This window comes from Hylobates moloch, unplaced genomic scaffold (assembly GCF_009828535.3).
Source record: "Hylobates moloch isolate HMO894 unplaced genomic scaffold, HMol_V3 SCAFFOLD_6, whole genome shotgun sequence".
NCBI classification, from domain to species: Eukaryota; Metazoa; Chordata; class Mammalia; order Primates; family Hylobatidae; genus Hylobates; species Hylobates moloch.
Window position 1 is genome coordinate 118,510,352 of NW_026652281.1, and position 12,046 is coordinate 118,522,397.

General features: G+C 41.3%; 1 protein-coding gene across 4 annotated transcripts in view; it reads right to left on the reverse strand.

Moving 5' to 3' along the window:
• Positions 1–12,046, reverse strand: part of DIAPH1 (diaphanous related formin 1) — a 103,743-nt gene that overhangs the window by 16,017 nt on the left and 75,680 nt on the right. For all 4 annotated transcript variants that reach the window (XM_058439945.1, XM_058439944.1, XM_058439947.1 and 1 more), the window contains one exon: positions 3,569–3,667. In XM_058439945.1, coding sequence (XP_058295928.1) covers positions 3,569–3,667 — 99 coding nt within the window. The remainder of the gene's footprint in view (positions 1–3,568; positions 3,668–12,046) is intronic.

The window sequence follows — 12,046 nt, forward strand, 5'->3', positions numbered from 1 at the left end:
AGCCTGGGAGACAGCAAGACTCCGTCTCAAAAAAAAAAAAAAAAAAAGCACTAGGGCTCTTGGTTAGAGCCAGACTAGAAAAGATTCAGATAAGCCTTTTGGAATCACCTAGAAGAAAACTATACCAACACTTTCGTAAGCTTATAGGAAGTACATGTACTCATCCTTTCCTCATGTGTCAACAGAAAAGGCAGCCCCACAGACCTTTCCCTTCAGCATATATACATAACCAAGTTTTTTTTAAATCTTACTCAATGTTCCTCTCTAAATTACCAGTTTCTCTTTCTTTCACTTTATAGCAATCTAAACTAGCCTATTCTCTCTCACTTCCACGACTCTGATTTATTCCATCACCACAAAGCCAATGAAAAGATGGCAGCCACTTAGAGAATATACTTTAGGTAAGACACCATCCTGCTACCTCTCCCGTCCACCTCCCCGAAAAGATAATCTGTTCTTGCTGAATTTTCCTATTTCAGTAAATGGTACCACTTCCTGCAGAGTGACCTAAACCTCAAATTACCTTCTCCTTTATCCCAAGTCAATCACTAAATTCCATTAATTTTACCTTCTCTCTCTCTCTCTCTCTCTCTCTCTCTTTTTTGGAGACAGCATCTCACTCTGTTGCCCAAGCTAGAGTACAGTAGTGCAGTCGTAGCTCATGGCAGCCTGGACCTCCCAGCCTCAAGCAATCCTCCTCCCACCTCAGTCTCCCAAGTGGCTGGGACTATAGGCATGCGGCACCACATCTGGCTAGTTTCTTATTTTATTTTATTTATTTTTATTTATTTCTTGAGATGAGTCTCACTCTGTCACCCAGGCTGCAGTGCAACGGTGTGGTGTCGGCTCACTGCAACCTCCGCTTCCCAGGTTCAAGCGATTCTCCTGCCTCAGCCCCATGAGTAGCTGGGATTATAGGCGTGCTCCACCATGCCCAGCTAATTTTTCTATTTTTAGTAGAGACAGGGTTTTGCCATGTTGACCAGGCTCGTCTCGAACTCCTGACCTCCAGTGATCCACCTGCCTCAGCCTCCCAAAGTGCTGGGATTACAGCCATGAGCCACTGCACCTAGCCTAATTCTACCGTCTTAATATCCTCTCCCTCTCTCATTCTCATCACCTTAGTTTCAGGCCCTGATCACATCTCACCTAGTTTAAAACCATGACATAACTCATCTCTGCCTATAGTCTCCCCTTACCTTAGCAATCCAGCCTCAAAATCACTGCCAAAGCAGCCTTCCTAAAAATTACACAGGATAATCTCACTCATTTTCCTGATTTAAACTTTACTCAGTTGTATTCAACTACTTGCAGTTCCCGAACTGCACAATGTTATCTCATGCTCTCATACATGCTGATCCCTCTCCTGAAACAAGCCAACCTTCCCGCCTTCACTTAATTTTTTTTTTTTTTTTGAGACGGGTCTTACTCTGTTGCCCAGGCTACAGTGCAGTGGTGCAATCACAGCTCACTGCCACCTCAAATTCCTGGGCTCAAGTGATCCTTCTGCCTTAGCCTCCTGAGTAGTTGGGACTACTGGCACACACCACTGTGCTCACCTAGTATTTTATGTTTTGTAGAGACAGGGGTCTTGCTTTGTTTCCCAGGCTGGTCTTGAACTCTTGGTCTTAAGCAATCTTCCCACCTCGGCTTCCTGCTGGGATTACAGGAATGAGCCACCACGCCCAGCCTCCTTAATTCCTTAATTGGTCTTTCAATTCAGTTTAAGTAGTACCTCCTTTAGAATATCTTCTGGGATTTGCCCCTCCAATACTGCCCCCACTTGATTTAGATCCCTCCCTTCCTAGTACTCTCATAAACATTCTAGCATACCTCCATCATAGCATTTATCAATCTGTGCTGTTATAATCTGCCTTTCTGTCTTTACCAAATACGTGGCTCATGCAGACAGGGACTATTGTCTTATTCGGCTTTGTATCGTTAGCACATGAGAGACATTTAATCACTGTTGAATCACTAAATTCCATCTTCCAGACCATCCTACCCTACACTACTCTCAATTTTCTTAATTTCTGTTTTCCATATCAATATCATGCCACTAGAAATCATAATGTACTACACCATTGTCTTTCTTGTATCATTTTTTAAAACAATTACTCATGTCTTATGTTCCTAGAGATACTCTTGGGAAGAGGAACTGACTCACCCTACTTTAGTCCCCATAAGACTTCACCACAGACACTACATAGTAATAGTTATTGACAATAATTTAAGATTATATAATCAAGATTAATGTGACAGTTTACTGGTCTCATTGTATCACTGACTTTACTTATGGGTATGTGTACTTATTGGCTGTGTGATCTGGGCACTTCGCATCATTTAAACTTTGGTTTTCTCATTTGGAAAAACAAGGACAATAACTGCATTACAAGACTGTGAGTGGCTTTTACAGAAAATACCCTTTCATCTCTGGAACAGATGCCTAGTATGTGCCTAATGGAGCCTATAACATAGCAGACCCTGAAATATTTGTCAAATAAATATTTGAGTCTATATTTCTCGGTATGAAGTAGGTAGATGAATAATTAAAAAGAACAAAAATTTAACATTTGTCCTGATCATCAAATAAGTACTACCTATATCAACTTTGCAGAAGAATTTCTTATTTGAAATTTTGCTACCAAACAGTTACGAGTATACGTGGAAACTTCAGAACAGAACCCTTCTCTGGAGTTACTGATCCTGCTCTGAGAAGTACAAAATTTACCTTACTTATTTTAAATCACAAACTAATTTTAAATTTAATTGAAGCCAAGCTAGTACCTTTACTTATCAGAAAGTGAAAGCTGGGCATGGTAGCTTACATCTGTAATCCCAACATATTGTGAGGCTGAGGTGGGCAGATCACTCGAGGCCAGGAGCTTAAGACCAGCCTGGGCAACATAGCGAGACCTCTTCTCTATTTATTTAATAAAAAAGCAAAAGTGGGAAAGAGGAAATGTACAGTGGCTAGACCATCTGTGGTAGACTTTCTGTGAACGCAATGGACATAGTAAGGACTTTTAAATAAGAAAGTCAGAGGCACGGCTGGGCGGATGACCTGAGCCCAGGAGTTTGAGACCAGCCTGAGCAACATGGCAAAACCCCATCTCTACAAAAAATTAGCTGAGCATGGTGGTGCACACCTGTAGTCCCAGCTACTTGGGAGGCTGGGGTGGAAGAATCAACTGAGCCCGGGAAGCTGAGATGGTAGTGAGCCTTGATCGCATTATTACACTCCAGTATGGGCAACAGTGAGACTACATCTCAAAAAAAAAAAAAAACAAAGGCTCAAATCCCAGACCTCCTTCTTACTAGCTTTATGACTAGGCAAATTCCTAAAAGTCTTAGCTTGTTTCCTTGACATAAAACTGGATACTTAAAAATCTTGCAGTGCTACTGAAGAAATTAAACATGATACTGAAAATTCACTGTGCAATGCTTGGTATATAGCAGGAATTGAACAATTAAAGTTCCATATCAAGGGACCATAGATTCAAGAGAATTAAAAGTTCTTAAAAGAACTCCTTCACATTTCGAATAGTTGTGACCAAGAGATACTCACAGAGATTCTGGGCTGTCTTTGAATCCAATACCTTTAACTCTTTTACTTTTTTCTTTTGCACAGATTTCTTTTCTTCTCCACCTTCTTGATCCTTCTTGGCTAGCAGGGAAAAGATTAGAAAAGCATGATTAAGAGTAAGCCACCTCTGTGCTTTACTGAGCAACTACTGTCCAGCATGAAATGGCCCCTCACTTCCTCTCTATTATAATGGTCTCTCCATTGTATTCCTTCAAAACTAACCTCCTCTTCAACCAACCACCCTTCTGTTACTGAATCTCCCCCAACTCTAATAAATATCTCATTTTCATTTCTTCAATATTTGTCAGTAATGCTTTCCTACCTACGTCCTATCTACTTGCAGGGACCAGCAAGCTTCCTGTAAAGGACCAGACAGTAACTATTTTAGGCTTTGCAGGCCATATGGTCTCAATTATTCAACTCTGCCACTGTAGCATGAAAGCAGGCACAGACAATACATAAATGAATGGGCATGGCTGTGTTCCATTAAAACTTGACTCACAAGAACAGTTGGCTAGTAGTTCAGCAGTTCCCTTCCACCATGTTATCCTTCCTTTTGTGCCTATTTAAAAATCCGACTTATCTTTCAAGCTCCATCTTTTTTGTTTGTTTGTTTTTCCAGACAGCATCTCACTGTGTCACCCAGGTTAGAGTACAGTGGAGCAATCATGGCTCACTTGCAGCCTTGACCTCCTGGGCTCAGACGATTCTCCCACTTTAGTGTCCCAAGGAGCTGGGACTACAGGTGAAGGCCACCACGCCTGGCTACTTTTTGTATTTTTTTGTGGAGATGAGGTTTCACCATGTTGCCCAGGCTGGCCTCAAACTCCTGGGATCAAGCAATCTGCCTGCCTCAGCCTCCCAAACTGCTAGGAGTACAGGCATGAGCCACTGTTGCCCCACCTGAAGCTCCATCTTGAACATGACTTTCTCTAAAAAAATTTTGTTTTCTCGACTGCCTATGATTGAAGTAAAATATACTTCTGCCTTCTACATTCTTTTCAGACTATCCAAAGCCATCATATCTTCCCTTCTCGTGAAACGTTCCCTGATAAATGATACTTGCTCTCTGCTTTGATAAACTTATTTTCATGGTATTTGTTATCTGTATCTCATCCAACAATTAATTATTCAATGTTTTGTGACATTGCATACATATTATCTTGATCTTTTTAAAGCCTCTGTTATTTAATAAGTGTGGGTATTTCTCATCCCACCTAGATTTTGAACTTCAAGGGCATGGGCAAAAGAGTATTCCATTATATCACTCTCTTAATGGCTCTCATGATAGTAACATTCTCTACAAAATGGTTGATGCTGGCTATCCCAGGACAGTTGAGCAATACATAGAAAAAAACCAAGTAACTATTCTGGACAGACATAATTGTAAAATACTTTGTCCTATAGTGTAACTTGGTATCAAATTTTCAGAAAGTCACATGGGAATATCCCTGAAAGGAGAGTCAAGAACCTGACAAAGCTAGCTGCCTCTGAGCAGTGGAATGGGGTGTTTGAACACGACAGTGGGAGGAATACTTTTGAACACAACCTTTTTATACCATTTGAATTTTAAACCATATGAAAAGTATTACCTGGTACAAATAAACAAGAATTAAAACAAAAAAGTTACATACAAAAGGTACAAAGAACTATAAAACACATTCACTCTTGGCTGGGTGCAGTGGCTCGCACCTGTAATCCTAGCACTTTGGGAGGCTGAGGTGGGCAGATCACTTGAGCTCAGGAGTTTGAGACCAACCTGACCAACATGGCAAAACCCTGTCTCTACAAAAAAAATTCAAAAATTAGCCAGGCATGGTGGCACGCACCTGTAGTCCCTGCTACTCAGGAGGTTGATGTGGGAAAATCACCCTGAGCCCAGGAGGTTGAGGCTGCGGTGAGCTGTGATGGTGCCACTGCACTCCAGCCTGGATGACACAGTGAGACCCTGTCTCAAAAAAATTCACTGTTTTGGAGCTCAGTAGTCCCAGTTTGAGGAAGAAAAATACTAAATACACAAAGATTAATTATCTCAATAAATATTTATTGACTACCTATATGTGCCAGGCTCCATTCTGGGCAATGAAAACAAAAGAAGTGAACAAAATAGAGAAAGATTCTTGCCTTCATGGAACTTACGTTCTAACAAAAATAAATAAACTAGACCAATTAATAGATAAAATAGTATACTATATTATCATAGCTACTGTGAAAAGAAAGACAGGGAAAAGGATGGGGGGTTTGATGAGGGGGGGCAGGTTACAATTTTAGAGGGATGGTCAGGGAAGATCTCATTGTAAGTGACATCTGAGTAAAGACCTCTTAGAAACTGAGAGAGCAAGCCACATAAATATCCAGGGGAAAGGGGCAAAAGCATTCCAGGCAGAGGCAATAACAAATGCAAAGGCCTGAGATAGAGCACATTGGATGTGTTGTTGAAGGAGGAGCAAAAACGTCACTAAGGCTAAAAGTAGATGGAATGAAAGGAAGAGCAGGAGATGAAGTGAGAGAAGTAGGTAAAGACAGATCACATAAAACAAATAGGCCTGGCATGGTGGCTCATGCCTATAATCCAAGCACCTTAGGAGGCCGAGGTGGGAGGGTCACTTGAGTCCAGGTGTTTGAGACAAGCTTGGGCAACATAGTGAGACCCTGTCTCCATTTAAAAAAAAATTTAGCTAGGCGTGGTGGCACATGCCTGTAGTCCCAGCTACTTGGGAGGCTGAAATATGAGGATCACTCGAGCCCAGGAGGTTGAGGCTGCAGTGAGCCATGACTGTGCCACTGCACTCCAGCCTGGATGACAGAGAGAGTCCCTAGTCTCCAAAAAAAGAAAATCATATAAAAAATGAAAATTGGCCAGGCGCGGTGGCTCATGCCTGTAATCCCAGCACTTTGGGAGGCTGAGGCGGGCGGATCACCTGAGGTCGGGAGTTCAAGACCAGCCTGACCAACGTGAAGAAACCCCGTCTCTACTAAAAATACAAAATTAGCCGGGTGTGGTGGCACATGCCTGTAATCCTAGCTACTAGAGAGGCTGAGGCAGGAGAATCGCTTGAACCTGGGAGGCAGAGGTTGTGGTGAGCCGAGATCGCGCCATTGCACTGCAGCCTGGGCAACAAGAGCAAAACTCCGTCTCAAAAAAAAAAAAAAAAAATTATGGTCAGATAAAAATGGAGACAAAACACATCCAGATTACATCACAAAAACTTAGAAGCAGGGAAGGAGAAAAAAATTATCTCATTTTACATAGGAAAAGTGAAAAAATATACATATATTATTGATGTTGAGAAACAGAAAACCATACTCATTTTTTTCTGCTTGTAGTGAGAAAAACAAAACGTATAGATAGAAGAAAGGAAGGGATGAAAATGTCATTTTTGTGGAAGATATGACTATATATAGCAATTCAAGACAACCCAAGGAAGAACTACAAGAATTAATCATTCAGTAAGGTTGACAGATAAAAGACAAGCATATGCACTTCCAGTTCCACCAAAATGGAGTAGCTTCATGTAGAGGAAATATTTAAGACAGTTATATTTAAAAAGTGAGGAGGGCAAAGAGACTTAAATGGAAAAAAAAAGTTTCTACACTCAACTTGGTAAAACACTGGGATAGGTTACATATTAGACTGGGATCGGTTATATACGTATATTGTAATACCTACAACAACATCTAAGAAAACTATATAAAGCAATATACTCAAATACTGTAAATAAATCAAAATAGAATCTTTGTTTTTGAGGGGTTTTGAGACAGGGTCCCATTTGGTCACCCAGGCTGGAGTGCAGTGGCTCAATCATGGTTCACTGCATCCTCAACCTCCTGAGCTCAAGCAATCCTCCCATCTCAGCTTCCCAGGTAGCTGAGACTACAGGCATGAGCCACTATGCCTGGCTAACTTTTTTTTTTTTTTTTTTTTGAGACAGAGTCTCGCTCTGTCGCCCAGGCTGGAGTGCAGTGGCGCAATCTTGGCTCACTGCAAGCTCCACCTCCCGGGTTCACGCGATTAGCCAGGATGGTCTCAATCTCCTGACCTCGTGATCTGCCCGCCTCGGCCTCCCAAAGAGCTGGGATTACAGGCGTAAGCCACTGAGCTCGGCTTTTTGTTTGTTTGTTTGTTTTTTGAGACGGAGTCTCGCTCTGTCACCCAGGCTGGAGTGCAGTGGCACAATCTCGGCTCACTGCAAGCTCCGCCTCCCGGGTTCACGCCATTCTCCTGCCTCAGCATCCCAAGTAACTGGGATTATAGGTACCCACCACCATGCAACCTCCGCCTCCTGGGTTCAGGTGATTCTCCTGCCTCAGCGTCCTGAGTAACTGGGATTACAGGAACCCACCACCATGCCCGGCTAATTTTTGTATTTTTAGTAGAGATGGGGTTTCACCATGTTGGCCAGGCTGGTCTCGAACTCCTGACTTCAGGTGATCCACCTGCCTTAGCCTCCCAAAGTGCTGGGATAACAGGCGTGAGCCACCGTGCCCAGCCCACCTGGCTAACATTTATATTTCTTGTAGAGACACAGTTTTGCCACGTTGCCCAGGCTGGGCTGGGCTGGGCTCAAGCAATCCACCAACCTCAGCTTCCCAAAGTGCTGGGATTATAGACATGAGCCACCGCGCCCAGCCAATAGTTTTTCATTAAAGATTTTTGCTACCATATTCATAAAAAATATTGCTCTATAGTTTTTTCTTATGATGTCATTGTCTGATTTTGCCATCTGTAGTTTTTTCTTATGATGTCATTGTCTGATTTTGCCATCAGGGTAATACTAGCCTCATAAAATGAGATGTGAGCCAGGCGTGGTGGCTCACACCTGTAATCCCAGCACTTAAGGAGGCTAAGGCAGGCAGATCACTTGAGGCCAGGAGTTCGAGACCAGCTTGACCAACATGGTGAAATCCTGTCTCTACTAAAAATATTAAAAAATTAGCTGGGCATGGTGGCGCACACCTGTAATCCTAGCTATTTGGGAGGCTGAGGCACGAGAATCACTTAAACCCAGGAGGCGGAGGTTGCAGTGAGCAGAGATTGCCCCAGTGCACTCCAGCCTGGGCAACAGAGCAAGACCATGTGTCAAAAAAAAAAAAAAAAAAAAAAAAGAGTTGTGAAATATTCTATTTCTTGGAAGACTTTGCAAAGAATTAGTGTTAATTGTATTAATTCTTCATTAAATGTTGGGTGGAATTCAGTAGTGAAGATATCTGGGCCTTTTCTTTTCGGGTAGTTTTTTTTTTTTTTTTTTGGTATTTTTAGTAGAGACAGGTTTTCACCATGTTGGCCAAGGATGGTCTTGATCTCCTGACCTCGTGATCCGCCCACCTTAGCCTCCCAAAGTGCTAGGATTACAGGAGTGAGCCACCGTGCCCCCAGCCTTTCTTGGGTAGTTTTTGACTAATGATTCAATCTCCTCACATGTTACAGATCTATTCAGATTGTTTATTTTTTCTTGCATCAGTTTTGGTAGTTTGTATATTTCTGGGAATTTGCCATTTCATCTGGGTTATCTAATTTGTTGGTGAACAGTTGTTCACAGCATTCTTTGTAATCCTCTTTATTTCCGGAAGGTTGGTAGTAATGTCTACTATTTCCTCCCAAAGTGCTGGGATTACAGGCATAAGCCACTGCACCTGGTCTCAGGAAAATTTTTAAACAGACATGACATCAGCACTATCACCTATCAAAAGATGCCATTTCAGGCCGTGTGTGGTAGTTCATGCCTATAATCCCAGCACTTTGGGAGGCCGAGGTGGGCAGATCACCTGAGCTCAGGAGTTCGAGACCACCCTGGGCAACATGGTGAAACCCCATCTCTACTAAAATACAAAAAATTAGCCTGGTGTGGTGGCACTCACCTATGGTCCCAGCTACTCTGGAGGCTGAGGCATGAGAATTGCTTGAGCCCAGGAGGGGGAAGTTGCAATGAGCTGAGATCACGCCACTGCACTCCAGCTTGGGCTATTTCATCAAATATATGATGGCAGCAATTATAAAATACACACTATTTTATGCACCATTAAAAATGAGAGTCCTGCCAATGAAACTATGACATCCACTGTGAGAAACATCATGATTTCAGAGATGTTTAAAAAATCATACCAGCATTTGACAAAATTTAAAACCCTATTCATGATTTAAAACTCTAGGTAAACTTGGAATTAATGGGAACTTCCTCAACCTGATAAAGTACATTTATGAAAAATTTACAAATAACTTTATGCTTAATTGTGAAAGATTGAATTCTGAGACTCTAGAAACCAGAAACAAGGTAAAGATGTTTGCTGTCACTACTCTCTAAATTATATTTCTTTATATATATTTAAGGGCTGTGCACGGTGGCTCATGCCTGTAATCTCAGCACTTTGGGAGGCCAAGGCAGGTTGATCACTTGAAGTCAGGAGTTCGAGACCAGCCTGGCCAACATGGTGAAACCCTGTCTCTGCTAAAAACACAAAAATTAGCTGGTGGTGGTGTGTGCCTGTAATCCCAGGTACTCGGGAGGCTGAGGCATGAGAATCGCTTGAACCCGGGAGGCGGAGGTTCTAGTGAGCCAAGATTGTGCCACTGCACTCCAGCCTGGGCAACAGAGCAAGATTCTGTCTAAAAAAAAAAAAAAAGAAAGAAAAGAAAAAGAAAAAAGAAAGAAAGAAAAAGAAATGAACCACTAGAAAAGTACCATAAGACAAAAGCAAACAAATAAATAGAAAAGAAGAGAAACACTTCAGTTACACTTCAGTTATGTGAACAAAAGTTACGTGACCAAACTGTATGCTAAAAACCACAAAACACTGATGAGAGAAATCAAAGACCTAAATAAATGGAAAGATACATGACGTTCATAGAACATAAAATTCAACATTGAAAGATGTATATTTTCCCCAAATCAATCTACAGATTCAACACATCCTTTCATCCTGTTAAACGGAATCACCATATGACCTAGCAAATCCACTCCTAAGGCATATACTCCCCAAAACCAAAAACAGCTACTCAAATGGATGCAAGTACATGCACATTCATAGCAGCTCTATTCAAAATAGACAAAAGGTAGAAATAGTCTAACTGTCCAGCAGGCACAGTGGCTCACGCCTGTAATCCCAGCACTTTGGGAGACCTTGGCAGGCGGATCATGAGGTCAGGAGTTCGAGACCAGCCTGACCAACATGGTGAAATGCCATTTCTACTAAAAATACAAAAAATTAGCCAGGCATGGTGGCACATGCCTGTAATCCCAGCTACTCGGGAGGCTGAGGCAAGAGAATCACTCGAACCCAGGAGGCAGAGGTTGCAGTGAGCCACGATCGTGCCACTACACTCCAGACTGGGCAACAGAGTGGGACTCTGTCTTGGAAAAAAAAAGAAATTGTCTGTCTGTCAATTAATGCATAAACAAACTGTGGCATATGCAATGGAATATTATTCTGCCACAAAAAGTAATGAGCTACTGATAACATGATACAATGTGGAGAATTCTCAAAAACATCATGCTAAAGTGAAAGAAGCCAGACACAAAAGTCACATATATTATTTAACTTATATGAAATATTCAGAAGAGGTAAATCTATAGAGACACACATAGACTGGTGATTGTTAGGAGCTAAAGGGATGGAGGAATGAGGAGCAACTGCTTAAAGTGTAAAGGATTTCTTTTGGGAGTGATGAAAATGTTTTGGAACTGGATAGATATAATGGTTGTACATTATGAGTATACTAAATGCCACTAAATTGCTTGCTCTAAAATGGTTAATTTTATGTTGTGTGAATTTTATCTCAATAAAATTGTTTATTGTCTTACACGTTTAAAAACTAATTCAATTGGTGAAAACTGAATATGGATTGTATATTAGATAACAGTATCCTATCAATGATAAATTTTCTAAATGTGATAATTACACTGTGGTTATAGAACTTGTATTTAGAAGATACATGCTGAAGAATTTAAGGGTAAAAGGTCATGCTATTGATACTTCATCTCAGTTTAGTTAAAAAAAAAGAAAAGAAAATGTTCATAGTAGCATTATTTATAATAGCCAAAAAGTGGAAACAAACGTGGTGTCATAAAAAGGAATGAAGTGCTAATACATGCTGCAACACGAACCTTGCAAGCATCATGATTAGTGAAAGAAACCAGACACAAAGGGCACATACTTTATTAATTATATTGACACAAAATGTCCATGACAGGCAAATCCATAAGACAGTAAGTAAATTAGCAGTTGCCAAGTTGGGTGGAATGGGAAGTAGGGAGTGGCTGCTAGTGGATTCAGGGTTTCTTGTAAGTTCGACAAGAATGCTGTGGAATTAGATAGTGGTAATGGCTGGACAACTTTCTGAATACAGACTATCCCTGACTTAAGACAGTTCAACCTAACAATTTTTTTTTAGCTTATGATGGTGCAAAAGCCATATGCATTCAGTAGAAATTGTACTTCAAATTTTGATTCAAAATTCATTAT